The sequence below is a fragment of the Cynocephalus volans genome, chromosome 4, assembly GCF_027409185.1.
Source record: "Cynocephalus volans isolate mCynVol1 chromosome 4, mCynVol1.pri, whole genome shotgun sequence".
In the NCBI taxonomy this organism is placed as follows: domain Eukaryota; kingdom Metazoa; phylum Chordata; class Mammalia; order Dermoptera; family Cynocephalidae; genus Cynocephalus; species Cynocephalus volans.
In genome coordinates this window covers 38663212-38679253 of record NC_084463.1, presented here as the reverse complement: position 1 = coordinate 38679253, position 16042 = coordinate 38663212, and the positions used below count along the sequence as shown (strand labels likewise).

The 16042-nt window shown below is 46.8% G+C and overlaps 1 protein-coding gene across 2 annotated transcripts; it reads left to right on the top strand.

The window, feature by feature from the left end:
• Positions 1-1864: 1864 nt before the first annotated feature.
• LOC134375557 (target of rapamycin complex 2 subunit MAPKAP1-like) lies at positions 1865-3524 on the top strand. Of its 2 annotated transcripts, XM_063094101.1 has the most exons (2): positions 1865-3011; positions 3153-3524. In XM_063094101.1, the coding sequence occupies exons 1-2, from the start codon at positions 1946-1948 to the stop codon at positions 3458-3460; spliced, it is 1374 nt and encodes a 457-aa protein (XP_062950171.1). In that variant the 5' UTR covers positions 1865-1945; the 3' UTR covers positions 3461-3524. The 2 variants fall into 2 exon arrangements, with proteins under 2 accessions (XP_062950171.1, XP_062950170.1); XM_063094100.1 differs by having other exon boundaries at positions 1865-3524.
• The last annotated feature ends 12518 nt before the right edge of the window (positions 3525-16042 follow it).

Genomic DNA, 16042 nt, shown 5'->3' with positions numbered 1-16042 from the left:
GTGGTTGATGGTGCCACAGAAACAGAAAATTTGTCGGTCGCTTTACAGCAGTTTCTCTACTTCTGAGTCTAAAAAATAAAACAGCCCTGTGAGTAGGATCAACACAGGAGACTGAGGAGGGTGGCAGCACACACTACCTTGGGAGCCTGGATGTCTACATCTAAATGAGATATCTTGAAACGGTCAGTGCATATCCCCCCCCCCCTTGCTGCCCGAAATGGAGATTTGCTCTCTGCCCTCAATATATGCAACTGCCCAACCAGGTCGGGAAGCAGAGGGAAATGCAGCCTGCATTCTGCTTCCCGTGCAGGTGCCCCAGCTCAGGCTGTGTCCTCTGTAGGAAAGATCAATTTTTCTAGGTATGTTTGGAGGAGACATTTTCCTGATTCACAGAATGGTGCTGTATGGTCTAGCGGAGACTCTGAAATCACTGGAGAAAAAATGTGGAGGCTGCCAGGAATCTCTTGGAACAGTGGGGATACATTGCGAAATGTGACACGTCATTCTGAAGTGTCATTATCTTTACTTCTGTTTTATTGACAATGACTGGGACCAGACAATCTACCCAGACTGACATGGTCTAGGGAAATGAGATCACTCATGGAAAAGTTGGAACCCAGCTGTTTCTACTTTCCAGTTTTTCACGAATTAGGTAAGTCATTTTCTCTTTACTGACTACAGTTTCCAACAATCTGGCCAGGCTGTACTGCTTCTGCAGGTGACATGACAACTATGGGCCTGGAGGGAGATGAAATGATGACCTTTCTTATAACCACGTTTTGGGGGCCTCATCTCACACACGCAGATTCACTCCAAAGACTAAGCTGGGTGAGGGTCTATTTCTCAGCTCCATTAACAGAGAGAGATCAAGACGTAGGTGAGTGATGAGATGAAGTAGGATTTTTTTCAGTGAAGTGTTAGGAGTATTCTCTGCTCAGAATTTCAGTCTCAAATGTTACTGTATCATAACTAAACCCACATGTTTTCAGATGTGAAAATATAATTCATATTAGATATATAAAGCCAAAAATTGATAGGATTGTGAACAAGTATCTATAATTTTCTGATGTACTTGAATTGGAATTACATTTTTCCTTATTTTTATGTTTATTTTCTCAGCTTAACTTAGTATATGCATTTACATTAAATTTTACCTAGTAAGACATACCAGGTCTGAACTAATTCAGTATGCTTTAATCATATGTTTTTGCTCTTTTAAGTCTGAAGATACGTGAAGTACATTCAAAATTTTTAGGACTGTTTAAACTCATGACATTATAAAATATGAGATATTCCTAACACTATACAATAATGAGTTTTTGACAGGTGGCCTTGGTGCTACAAAGCTGTGCTCTAACCAGTTGAGCTAACCAGCATAGGTGGCTATGTATAGGGTTTTCTTTAATTCATTATAGTAATTGCTAATAAAATAATTTTTTTTCTCTTTACCAAAAAAGTATCTGGAAATATTTGTAACCTCATGACCAGCATAGATGAATGCTGAGCTGAATATGTTAAAAGTAAGTAAAAATGTTTTCTTAAATAAATTCAGTTTTAAGTATTGTAGGTTTTCTAAATGAACTTAAAACATATAACACTGATCAGAACATCAGGGTGGGCGCGGGGTGCGGTTCCGGGTCGTGGAGCGACTCGGGGCAACAAGGCTGCTGCTTGTTCGGCCGGCAGCGGCTAGCAGCAGGGGCATGAGGGCGAGTCCGGGAGGTGGCAGGTGAACGGGCCAGGAGGAGCGCCGGTCCCCGAGGATCCCTAGAGTGCAAAGCTCGGGGCAGGGGCTGGGAGGCGTGGGGGAGCCGGGCCCTCCCCTCAGGAACGTGTCCTGGGGCCAACCCGGTCCATAGTGTGGAAGCAGCTTCAGGTAGGTGAGCTCGTGGAACAATATGAAGAGGAGAAAATAGCCTTTTAAGGAGATTGGCCCACAGAAAGGATGGCCTTCTTGGACAATCCAACTATCATTCTAGCTCATATTCGACAGTCACATGTGACCAGTGATGACACGGGAATGTGTGAGATGGTTCTCATTGACCATGATGTTGACCTAGAGAAGATTCATCCTCCTTCAATGCCTGGAGACAGTGTGTCAGAAATTCAGGGAAGCAATGGTGAGACTCAGGGCTATGTATATGCCCAGTCAGTTGATATTACCTCAAGTTGGGACTTTGGTATTAGAAGACGCTCAAACACAGCTCAAAGATTAGAACGACTCCGAAAAGAGAGACAAAACCAGATCAAATGCAAAAATATTCAGTGGAAAGAAAGAAATTCTAAGCAATCAGCCCAGGAGTTAAAGTCACTGTTTGAAAAAAAATTGCTCAAAGAGAAGCCTCCAAGTTCTGGAAAGCAGTCAATATTATCTGTACGCCTGGAGCAATGCCCTCTGCAGCTGAATAACCCCTTTAATGAGTATTCCAAATTTGATGGCAAGGGTCATGTAGGTACAACAGCAACCAAGAAGATTGATGTCTACCTCCCCTTGCACTCAAGCCAGGACAGACTACTGCCAATGACTGTGGTGACAATGGCCAGCGCCAGGGTACAGGACCTGATTGGACTCATCTGTTGGCAGTACACAAGCGAGGGACGGGAGCCGAAGCTCAATGACAATGTCAGTGCCTACTGCCTGCATATTGCTGAGGATGACGGGGAGGTGGACACTGATTTCCCCCCACTAGATTCCAACGAGCCCATTCATAAGTTTGGCTTCAGTACTTTGGCCCTGGTTGAAAAGTATTCATCTCCTGGTCTGACTTCCAAAGAGTCTCTCTTTGTTCGAATAAATGCTGCTCATGGATTCTCCCTTATTCAGGTGGACAACACAAAGGTCACCATGAAGGAAATCTTGCTAAAGGCAGTGAAGCGAAGAAAAGGATCCCAGAAAATTTCAGGCCCTCAGTACCGCCTGGAGAAGCAGAGTGAGCCCAATGTTGCCGTTGACCTGGAGAGCACTTTGGAGAGCCAGAGCGCGTGGGAATTCTGCCTGGTCCGCGAGAACAGTTCAAGGGCAGACGGGGTTTTTGAGGAGGACTCACAAATTGACATAGCTACAGTACAGGATATGCTTAGCAGCCACCACTACAAGTCATTCAAAGTCAGCATGATCCACAGACTACGATTCACAACTGACGTACAGTTAGGTATCTCTGGAGACAAAGTAGAGATAGACCCTGTTACGAATCAGAAAGCCAGCACTAAGTTTTGGATTAAGCAGAAACCCATCTCAATCGATTCTGACCTGCTCTGTGCCTGTGACCTTGCTGAAGAAAAAAGCCCCAGTCATGCAATATTTAAACTCACGTATCTAAGCAATCACGACTATAAACACCTCTACTTTGAATCAGATGCTGCTACTGTCAATGAAATCGTGCTCAAGGTTAACTACATCCTGGAATCACGAGCGAGCACTGCCCGGCTGACTATTTTGCTCAAAAACAAAGAAAACTGAACAGACGTACAAGCTTCAGCTTCCAGAAGGAGAAGAAATCCGGGCAGCAGTTATACTGGCCTCAACCCTCAGTCTGTTGCTGTGGCCCCAGAGCCTGCCTGCCAGGGCCAGAACCCTAGAGCCCACCCTGTGTCCTGCAGTCCTGTGGGCTTAGGGCTAGTGGGCTCCTGGGGGAAGGGGGGGCACCCCTAAGAGGGAACGCTGGGGACATTGCCATGGGACCGAAGCCTGATTGGCAGTGGCTATGACTAGCAATGCCCGGGGCCAGGCCACCCCTAGAGGAGCCTCGTGCTGCCCAGCCATCCTCAGTGCCTGGCAGCCTCCCCGAGGATGTACATAGCCGTGCCCAGATATTTTCTTGCAACTTGATCAAATTTCTTAAAGCAAACGAAGAACAAAAATGTACATTTCTTTTTTTTCCTTTTAATAAACAGGTGTACTCTTAAAAAAAAAAAAAGAACATCAGGGTGGGCAAAATTTATATAGCAGTAAGTGAAAAATAAAGTGCAATATAAAAAATATATAATGTGCTTTTTACAAAATGATCTTTAAAGTTAGAATCTCTGATGTTTTCTTCAAATGTTTCAAGTTTTGTTTGTTTATTAAAGCATACTTTTTAAAAAAAGTGACAAGTACATTTCGATTTACCTGCTGGATCAGCACAAATTTCCTGTTAATGTTTTCTGAGTTCAATATAAATAGAGTTTTCTACCATTTATGCATCTTTAAAACAAAAGACAGAAAGGGTGGAAACATGATACTGTTGTCAAAAAATGGAACAATGAGAGTGATTTTTTTTATTTGTGGTCACAACAACATCCAAACATTTGATTGATAGAAAAGCTATTTCTAAACATTATAGAATTTTAAGTTCATCTTAAATTGCTCATGTTAATATTCTGCATTTCATGCATTAATGAGGGTAACGTCAGGTAGTCCAGGGCCTTGAAAATGACATATGCCTTCAATAATAAAGATAATTTCTCTCAATTGTTATCAGGATATGTCCAGTACCAGGACACCTTGTATAATTTCACAGAATAGTTTTGCAGTTAGTGTCTTTTATTATTTGGCCAGGATACTGGTGTTATTATTTTATCAAATTAATTTAATCCCATGCTTGGAACAATTCAGTTTTATGACAGGAAATAAATGGGAAACTGTCATATTTAATCAGATTCTACTGAGATGAAAGAATATCTAATTATATTTCCAAGTTCACTTAGCAGTATATCATTTCATTAAAAAATAAATATATGACAATGCAGAAATGTTGAGAATTAGTATTTCTGATCACACTCAGAAATGAATGACTAACATAGAAAATTGTTTTAAAACTGTCTGAAATGCATGTGTTTATAAAGGGCATGTAACAGAAGCTCTTTGTCCAGAAGCTTAATCTGCTAAAGAGAAACATTTATCTTTTTTTTTTTTTTTTTTAAGATGACCGGCAAGGGGATCTTAACCCTTGCCTTGGTGTTGTCAGCACCACGCTCTCCCAAGTGAGTGAATCGGCCATCCTTATATAGGCATCCAAACCCTTGGCCTTGGTGTTATCAGCACCACACTCTGCCAAGTGAGCCATGGCCCTGAGAAACATTTATCTTAACTGCCAGATCCAAACAGCTAATAGTCCCACCAACATGCATCTGCATTTTTAGCACATGACCCAGACCCATCCATGTTGTTGCAAATGGCAGAATTTCATTCTTTTTTATGGCTGAGTAGTATTCCATTGTGTGTATATACCACATTTTCTTTATCCGGTCATCTGTTGATGGACACTTAGGTTGGTTCCATACTTTGGCTATTGGAAATACAGCTGCAATGAACATGGGAGTGCAGGTATCCCTTTGACATGGTGATTTCCATTCTTTGGATGTATAAGCAGCAGTGGGATTGCTGGATCATCTGATAGCTCTACCTGTAGTTGCTTAAGAAACCTCCACACTGTTCCTATAATGGCTGTGCTAATTCACAGTCCCACCAACAGTGCAGAAGAGTTCCCCTTTCCCTGCATCCTTGCCCGCATTTGTTACTCTCGGAATTTTTAGTAATGGCCAGTCTAACTGGGGTGAGGTGATCTCTCAATGTGGTTTTGATTCGCATTTCTCCGATGACTAGTGATGTGGAGCATTTTTTCATGTTCTTGTTGGCCATTTGTATTTCTTCCTCTGAAAAGTGTCTACTCATCTCCTTTACACAGTTACTTTTATTTTCTTGTCTTATTGTTATGTAAAATTGCCAAAACATTTCTGAAAACAGTGATGATAACAGATACTTGTTTTATCTTCTTACTGATTTTAATAAAAATGGCTTCAGCAATTGATGGTCCCCTTAGATATTTACTATTGAATTTTCTTGAATAATTTAAAAATAATTTTTAAATTATTTCTGTTTACATATTTCTTAATTTTTAAAAAAGTTGTAAATAGCTGTTGAATTTTATTTACTGGCTTTCTGGAATCTGCTGGGGTTAGATCCTGTAAGAACTGCAGCCCTTCCTGGTGACCATGTGCTGCTTCCACTACCTGCCATCCCTGCCCACAGATCATCTGGATCTGCCTCAGAGAACACATGACAAGTCACCTGTCCACAGACCAGCTTTCAATGCAGCAGGGATGGGCTCTTACCTTCACCTCCAGGGCACTTGTGCTGGGCAGCTCTGTATCACTGGAAGGAAAAGAAGGCAGAGCTGAGGACCCACACCAGGCCAGGAGCTGTCCCCTTCCCCAAGCCAGCCCCAGGGAAAAACCAGCCGTATCCCATCCCTCCTACCACTCCCAACTCTCAGGCCAGGAGACCACGTCGAGAGGAGAGGACAGTGCCTTCCTGCTGGCTGACACCCAGGAGGGGCCATGACACAAAGCAGGGGGAGTGCGGGGCTGGGCAGGGGCTGTTCTGGGTCCATGGGAGCTCTGGCTGCATAACGGGGCTGCCCCTACCAGGCTGCAGGCAGCGTCCTTTGTGAGATCTGAGAAAGTCCAGTCCTGAGAAGGGACGGTGCTGCCGGGGTGGGGGGGCTGGGTCCTATCAGCAGCCCTCGAGGAAGTTACCCCATCACCGGGTTGGGATCTTGGGGGTCTGGCCTGTAAACTGCCCAGTGCAGTGAGAGTGCACCCTACAGCCATCCTGTCTGACATTTCCATGTCTCTTGTGGGTCAGCACATTCAGCATTCACCGGCCTGTCCCTGCACCACGTCCACCGACTCTGCCTGTTCATCCAACTTCAACCCAACATTTCAGTCCCACAGCCTGTGCCATCTTGTCAGCCACCCTAGCCATTCTTTACCCTGTCCTGTCAGAGCCTCTGAGTATGACCCCTCCCCTGGATCAGTCCAAACAGCTGCCTTGTCCAGTTTCTAACTGGGCTGCTGAGTGCTGCTGGGGAGGCCACTGGGCAATTAGTGGTGACTGAGTGCCCTGCAGGTGGTCAGGATTGCCCATGGCTGCATCTCCAGCCTCAGCTGCTCTTGGAGACGTCAGCTACCTCCCTTCCCCTGCAGTGGCCATGGCATGGGCCACCAAGCTCTCCACCTCACACTGTCCTGCCCTGGCTTGGCCTTGCCCATCTGTCCCACCCAGGAACACCATTGGGACTAAAAGAGGGTGACGTTCTAGAGGATTGGACAGAAGGAGGGCCCAGCAGGCGGAACCCTATGCCCCACTCTGGGCCACAGGATGAAAGCTCACGACAAACTGTGCATCCCTCAGGGGCTCCTTCAGTGACCACAACTACCCAAAGGCTGAGGGCTCCCCACTCCAGCTCACACGACACACATCTGGAGGCTCCCACAGTGGCCATCAATGACCACATCTAAAGTCAGAGGCGACCAGATGTACACCCTTGGGGACTCATCTCCCAGCACAGACTCAGGCAGAGGTCACCCCTCCACCCCCACCCTCATCTTGGCAGACCACAGAGGCCCCATCCCAATTGCTCTTTTTTTTTTTTTTTTTTTTTAATTTTGTCGATATACATTGTGGCTGATTATTGCTCCCCATCACCAAAACCTCCCTCCCTCCTCTCTCCCCCCTCCCCCCAACAATGTCCTTTCTGTTTGCTTGTCGTATCAACTTCAAGTAATTGTGGTTGTTATATCTTCTCCCCCCCCCCAGTTGCTCTTCTTGTGGCAGATCCCAAATGTGGGGCAGGGTGGCTGCAGAGGTTAGGGTTCTCATCAACACAGCACAGGGCTGCAAGCACAGCCTAAGGTCACCTTGGATCCCTGGTGCAGTTAACTCCCCTCTGACGTCAGGCTTTTCTCTTGTCAAACGGGTGCATGAGCAGTCACCCCACAGAGCCGCTGTGAGCACAAGTGAGACAACTGTGTGCATGGTCAGCACCGAATGGCCACCCGTGAATATTCAGTGGGCACTTTCCTGGGCAGCCACCCAGAGCCCAGCACCACCCAGCTGGTGTGACTGTCCCCAAATCATCAGGAAAAGAAGAGAGCATGTCACATTCACCTGAGTCTCCGCAGCTCAGACCACTAGCCTTGAAAAGGGACCAACTCACAGAGCTCACAGACGCCACACCGAGCCTCCAGCTGCTCCAGAGAACAGAGGTAGGCAGGTGCTTGGCAAGGGTGACTGTGTGGGGTTTCACCCCCTTCACAATGGCATCCTCCCCAGGTCAGCAGTGCCCAGAGTTGGTGTCCTCAACCCCCCAAATCGTCAGCATGTGTTTGTGCATGTGAATGTGTGTGGGGGTGTCCAGCCAGGCCACCACACCCACATGTGTGCACAGATCCTCCTCACTGTCACCTCCAGCATGCAAGGCTGACATTAGAGCTGCCACACATGGTCCCCAGTCTCTGCCACCCTTACCTGGGGCTGTCCTGGGAGTGCAGATGGAGGGAGGGCAGAGGGCAGTGGCAGAAGCATGTGGCGATCTCACCCCCTGCCTAGGTGTGACTCAGGTAGTGTCTGAATGCTGGGCCTGCCCATCGGGCCAGGAATCCTCTTACCTTCTCATGTCCTCTGGTGGGTGCAGGGACGACAGGTGGGGGCAAGGAGGCTCCAAAGCCAACCCTCCTGACTGGGGTCACATGGCAGCTGGCTGACCAGGCCCTGCCGACTGTCCATGGAGATGAAAGAAGCCCAGGAGGGAGGCAGGTGGGCTCACCTCTAGGACACCAACTTCTGTCACTCAGGTGTCAGGTGGGGAAGCTTCCATCTGTCAGCTCCACTTCTGGGATCTGCTGTGGCCACTGAAAATGAAACTAGAGGAACAAGAGGTTAACTTGTCCCTCTATCCCCTGTGTCCCCTCAGAAGCCTTCCCACAGCCCCAAGGAAGACTCTGCTCAGGATGTGCATCGTCTGCTTTATTCTAACAGGTCCCTCCAATGGCTGCATCTCCCCCACGCCCCACACAGCCTGGCTCTGCCCCTCTCCTGGCATCTGCTCCCCTGCTTTTCTACCCAGCTCCATCTTCCTGGCTGGTTCTCATCACCTCCTTGCCGGCTCCACCCCAGAGGGTCCAGGCTCAGTCCACACAGCACTGTCCCCAAGTCCTAACCGCCCTCATGTCCATCCCACTATGACCCTCATCTGCATGTGCATATCTCTCAGCATCTCAAACTAGACTCCCCCCAAACCAGAAGCCACACCTCCCCCAACTGGCCCCTCTATGGCTGGGCAAAGTCCACCTGCCACTGTCTAGGACACAGAACCTGGGCTCGTCACCGTGACTGCTGTCTCATGTCCACAGCCCATCTGCCAGGAAACACCGCTGGGCCCCTTCACAATGCGAGTCCCAGCCCCCCACAGCCACCTTCTACTGCTGGACCATGGCAGTCACCTCCTGGTACCCTTATCCCCTCGGTCCATTTGCCTCACAGCAGCCACCTAAGACCCCATGGTTCTTCTCACACCTGTGATGGCCCATCTCCCCCAGAGTCAACACCATAGTCCCCCTCACACCGGCCCCTTTCTCCTCATCTCCGAGGATGGAGCATGCACAGTGCAGGAGAGGGAACACATGAGCACTGGCCTCAAGACAGCCCCTGTCCAGATGCCATGGCTTCTCAGGTGGAGGCTGTGTCCTTCCCTCCTGGGACTCAGTCTCTGACCTGCCCCAAGAGGACCCCAGGTGGTCCTCATTCAGACAGCATTTCCTGAGGTGTCCTTTTTCCTACAAACACCCAACAAGACCCTCGGAGTGGGGTGCTGCAGCCACACCACCCCGGACACCTCTGGCCTCTCCTGGGCCATGTGGCCACTCAGGGAACTTAGCAGCCAGGCCGCCTCCATCCAGCATGGTGTGGTCCAGGCAGGTGCTCACTTGTCATGTGCACACTGAAGTGCCACAGCAGAGCTGGGTGAGCCATGGCAGCTGCAGGTCCTGACACACTTGTGGGAGGTGTTCAGCACCTGTAGCCTCTAGGGCTCCACTAGGATGCAGTCCAAGGACACCAGCTCTGTGCCTCCTTGACCCAGACAGCAGGACTCATAAGACTGCCCCTGGCAGCTTAGATCCACAGCGTCACCACTGACAAAGGTCAACCACCCCTGCTGGCCAGGCTCAGGCCTGGGACCTCTGTGGGTGGGATGAATGGGTGACCATGAGGCAGGCACCCTGCAACCAGACACAGTGAAGCTCAGCACCCCCACAGGAAGCACAAGGGCACCCCCACTTTACAAACACATCAGCAGAGACCACAGCAGGTCTGGTGTGAGAAAGAATCTGTTCCCAGAGCCTGGGGTCCTCCAGATAACACACAAACTGGGCAGGTGGCAAACTGTAAAGGTCCAGGAGCTCTATATTTTCAGGCTTGCCAACCGGTCTCCATCCCAAGGACTCATGTCTGCCATTGTGGCATGAAAGCAGCCTTCTGTAGACAATCTAGAAATAAATGGGCATGGCTGCTCTCCAATAAACTTTACTTATGGCCACTGAATTTCATAATTTCAATGTGTCATGAAGTATGATTCTTCATTTGATTTTTTCAACCATTTGGAAATGTAAAATGCATTCTTAGATCAAGAGCTGCACAAAAGCAGGCAGGAGCATGCTGCACTTTGGTGACCTCTGGCGTTAGCCAGAAGAGCTCAGAGGAGGAGATGATGGAGTGGGGGAAGATCTACCTCCTCATAGGAGATTTACCCTGGGGGGGACCATCTCAGCACCCCCTCAAGAGCTCCAAGAGTGGTTCAGTTGTGGAGCAAGGGGACAGACATGCCTCAGCAGTAATAGGGGAGGAGATGCAAGGTTGGGCAGCAAAGTGGACAGATCACACCCCGCAGTGTTCATGGCAGGGCTGATTACAGGAAGGTGAACACAGGTAAGACAAGCTGAGGAGAGGTGGGGAATGCTCTGCACCCTGCAGCCTGTGCATGAGCTGCACACAGCAGTCAGTCAGAGAAAACATACACTGAGAAAAAGACTGAAATACAAAGGATGCCAGGTCTGGCCAGTTGGGTCTCACAGGCCATTGGGATGAGGGGCCAAGGTGGGCCCACAAGGGCATCTGGTGGGGGGGTGCTGCCTGCAGAGGGTCTGAGACCCCCATCTCACAGATGAGGATCTAGGCTGGGGAAAAATCTGTCACAATCTCCAGAGCAGGTAAGGAGCCCTGGCAACTCACCTGAGGGCTGAGAAGCTGGGGGAGGCACACCCCTACACACAGACATGCAGATGACTCCTGCGCCCCTCCTGTTGCCCAGTGGCTGCCCAGCTCCCAAGGGGCCACCAAGGCCTGAAGCCCAGGGACCTATCACCAATGAGGCCTCCCAGCCAGGCCTGATTCTGCCCATCCCACCTGAGCCAACCACACATGCCCAGTGCCCACAAGGATCCTGCCAGCCAGTAGGACCCAAAGTCATCCCCCAAAGTATTCATGGATGCTTGCATTACACAGGGACCCACAACTCAGAGACAGCTTTTATGAGGGTCCCAAGATCTAGGGGCTCCTGGCCTGACCTCCAGTCCTCTGGTCCTGACCACGATGTCCTGTGAGGACATGTTCCTCAGCACCTGAACACTGGTGTGTGGGAGGTGAGTGTCACCATCTCTGTGCATGTGACTTTCTGTTTTATTCCTGCTGGGACTGTCCCCTTGGCAGAAAACCCAGTTGGGAATCCCGAGCATGTGCTGTCTGTTCCCTGTGTGCCAGATCAGTAAAATGGACTAGAAAACTCAGCACTACAGTATTATTAACATTACGTTCTACACTTTACTATGTCAAGGCTATTTTTCTTTAAAATTTGTAAGAGCAAATATTGAGAATTCTATCTTTTATATAATTTGTTCCCTGAACGACCCAGCCTGGCCCCCTGTCTGCCAAGCAAGCTGCCCTGCAGGGACTCTGGGGGTGTCTGTATCCCCCTCACCCCACATGACTGGTGGCTTCTGTGTCCACCCTCACCATCAAGGGAGATCTTCTCCCACTGTTGGGATCAGATAGGAAGAAATTATTAACAGAGACTAGAAAGGGGGAAAGCCACTCAGAGCATAGGGAAGGCCTTCTATCTGGCTGGTGCCTTTCGAGCTCCGGAATTCAAATGGCTTGTCCACTTGTAGCATCTGTCATGGTCTCACATTAAAATAAAAATTTAAAAATTGTGGTAAGATACACATCACAAAATTTACCATCTAACCTGTGTTTCAGTGCACAGTTCAGTGACATTAAGCACATTCACATTGTTGTGCAGCCGTCAGCACCATCCATCTCCAAAACTCTTCATCTTGTAAAAGTGAAACTCTACCAATTAAATGACAACTGCCCACAAGCCAGAGACCACCGTTCTATTTCTATGAATGTGGCTATTCTAGGCACCTCACACTGGTGGGATCACACAGTATTTGTCCTTCTGTGACTGGCTTATTTCACTTAGCAGAGAGTCCCCAAGCTTTATCCATGTTGTAGCATGTACCAAATTGCCTTCCTTTTTAAGGCTGAATAGTAGTTTATTGTATGAATATACATGTTCTTTCTCCATTCATCTATTGATGGACATTTGGTTGCTTCCAACTTTTGGCTCTTGTGAGGGCTCATTTTTTCAGCTCATCTTTTTCCTTAGGTAGCAGTTTTAAGAACAGAGACTCAGAAAACCTTCCAGAGAAACTTAGAAAATCTGTACTTAGGTTTGGAGCATCCCCAATTCTTCTGCTCTCCCCACCATTGCCCCTCAGCATTTACCATTAACAGTACAGACTGCAACAGTGGTACAAATACTACCTTTTAAAGATGACTAGTGTTTCCAAACACAGTCTTCTGAACTTTGGGTAGTGTCATAAAGTAACAGCTCATTGTTAAGACAAGTGAACAGATATGATGTTGATGAGGGAGGGGGAGAAGAATGGGGGAAAGGAGGAATTGGTAAAGGGACATGAAAATCAACTACATTGTATATTGATAAATTAAAATAAATAAATAATGAAATAAAACAAAATAACAGTTCAGTGCCATTGCTGCTGCTAAGATTCATAAAGAATTCTGAAAGCACTTCAAACTACTTATGAATAAAATACTGTGCAACTTATCTTGTCACAATTGGACCTACCAATAACAGATGGCATTTGTGATTTTACCTCTATTTACTGTGAGTCATAGTTCCTCCCACCCCCAGCCTGCTCTGTACTTTGCCTTGGAACAACTGAGCTGTGACTTGTGGCCATGACACTGAGCCTCCTGCAGGCCCTACTGAGGTCCCAAGCATCTGTCTACCCTGACAGCTTCGTTCACTGCAACTGCCAACTTCCCCAGGCCCCAGAAGGACCCTGAGAGCTCCTGAAGCTCTTCATCGACATTAATTGCCACTTTACTCTGCATCTAGTAATTTTTCCAGGGTTTCAAATGTCCCTTTTATACATTTTTCATTCTCATAAGTAATGAATGATGTGTATCACCAGATATACACACAGGGAAGGAAAAGAATTATGATGGTATTTCAAATAATTCATGGGAAAATAGAACCAAAAGACAATGTGAATTCTTCCATGGACTTTTAAAAATACCCTTGTATGAGCAGAGCAACTACCCCACAAGAAGGTCTCTGAATTCCTTTAATAACAAGGCTCCGTAGCTGCAGTTTCACATTTTCAACAGCAAGATGACAAAACTGTTCTGTTGGTATCTACCATTCCCAGTAAGAGCACTGCTCTGCCCACGATCTGCATTCTAATGGCTTCTTCTAATGAACAGCTTTGTGGTTCTGCCAAGTCACCTCCTGCTCAGTTTCACCACTACCATGTTGCAAGGACTGAGAGGAGAAATCAAATACGGCAGTGCTTCCCAAACCTGAATACAGATCGCTGGGCCCCACCTCAGACTTTCTGACTCAGCAGATCATGGATAAAACTAGAGAATTTGCATTTTAAACTAGTTCTCATGTGATGCTGATGATCCAGGAACCACACTTTTGAGTATCACTGAAAGTGTCAACACTAGAACTTGCATAATTTTGTTTCCCTTTTATCTTAATTCACAGCTTAAAAGAAAGCAGAGACTTATCATCCAGAATACACGAAGTTTCATTTTATTTCACTCTCACAACACCATATAACATAATTATGACATCATTTTGTTGTTGTTGTTGTTGTTTTGACTGGAAAGGGGATTGTAACCCTTGGCCTGGTGTTGTCTGCACCACGCTCAGCCAGTGAGCGCACCGGCCATCCCCATATAGGATCCGAACCCGTGGCCTCGGCACTACCAGTGCTGCACTCTCCCGAGTGAGCCATGGGGCTGGCCCAATTATTACATGATTTGATGAATAAAGATGTCAAACCTCAGAAATTAAATGACTTCCCCAACATTACACAATGAGGAAATGGTGGACAAATACACATTTGTCCAGCACCATGATCTATGTTCTCTGTTGTACTTTATTCTACAACGTTCAGCCAGCATAGTTATATTAGCCCAGAGTTTTAATCTCATTCTACTTTCTATGTGGTGACTTTGTCTTAGTCTATCTTTCCATTATTGTTATGAGCTCTTTCAAAGTATCTTTAGAAATAGGCGAGGTACACATTTTAAAGAAACAAACATAAAAGAGAGGTTCAGGTAATTACTCGAGAAAGATATTATATTATGAACTAACTGTATTTTCCAATCCAAATATTGAGATCTGTAACCTGATCAATATGACCGAAACTTTAGATAAACAGATCAGATGAAATAAAATGGTCTCTGACGTTTCTGAATTAGCGTGGGATGCAGGAGCCACACAATACGGTATCATTTTACATGCATGTATTTGAGTAAGTGACTGTCAGAAAAGTGCAAAAAATTCATCTCCCTTTGCTGCTATTCTAGTTCAAAGAACAAAGTAGTTAATTTTAATTACACGACGAGTAAAAAAGTGGGATAACGCCAGTTCCTGATGACTTTCTTTACTGTATAATTCTAAGATAATGTTCAACCCATAAATAGAAAGACAGTTTCAGTTGCTGTAGGTACAGAGGCCTCTTTGAGACAAACTATATCACCTACGTGTGGAGACAGGGTTAGGCCAAGCTTAGTCTAACAGAAGAGAGCCAGCATGATTGGGATTAGTGCCCTTATAAAAGGGACCCCAGAGAGCTCTGTCACACCTTCCACCACGTGAGGACACAGTGAGAAGGCACCACCCTTTACAGGTCAGGAAGTGGGCCCTCAACAGAAACCACATCTGCCGGTGCCTTGATCTTGGGCTTCCCAAACACCAGAACTTTGAGAAATAAATTTCTGTTGTTTATCAGTTATCCAGTCTAGGGTATTTTGTTAAAGCAACCGAAATGGACCAAGACACACACATCCACATACAGAGTTGAAGAATATACTCATATAATTATGAACTTAGGTAACTGAAATGCCATCTAGTCATTAAAAAATAATCTTGATGGCGTTATGTGTTGAATTGCACCTCACAAAAAGACATGCTAAAATCCTAGCCCACAGCACCTTAGAACGTGGTCTCCTTTGGAATCTAATTGGAGGGAGGAAGAGTCCAAGGCCATAAAGAGAGAGGTGAAAGAGGAGGATGTGTAGTATGGCATAGTTGGAAAGGAGATGGGGAAGAGGAGACCCTCTATCTGCAAGGTCCTGTGAATTTAAGGAAGAAGGAAAGACTGAGCTGGTTCAAGCAGCATGGTTTCAAGAGAGTGCACCTTGAGAAAATCCATGCATGTGTTATGATGATAATGAGAAATATTGTGAGGAGAGTGGCAACTTCTAGGAGCTGGGAGTATAAACTTCCAGGGAAAATGTAATGACTTAATGGCTGTGGGGGAGGTCCTGAATCAGAGTGGTGGAGATGCAAGAGCAGCCACAAATGCCTATCTGGAGAGGTACACTGCGAGATTTCAAGACAGAAGTGACAGTATTGATCAGCTTGGCTGGGTGCAGAAAGACACAATGAGTTCATCAACAAGAAGCAACTGAGCTCACGGTGAAAGCCTGGAGAGAGATTGTGGTGAAGATCTAGTGGAACTGGATGATTTTTACAGGTGGAAAAAGTATGCTGAGTGGGTCAGAGTTTGTGACTGGTATCCCTTGAAGGTGCCCATGAAGGGGTCTTACATAGAGTTTATAGAGAAATACGTATTAATAACATCCAATAGTCCTCTGTGCACACGGTATGGAGGTAATATG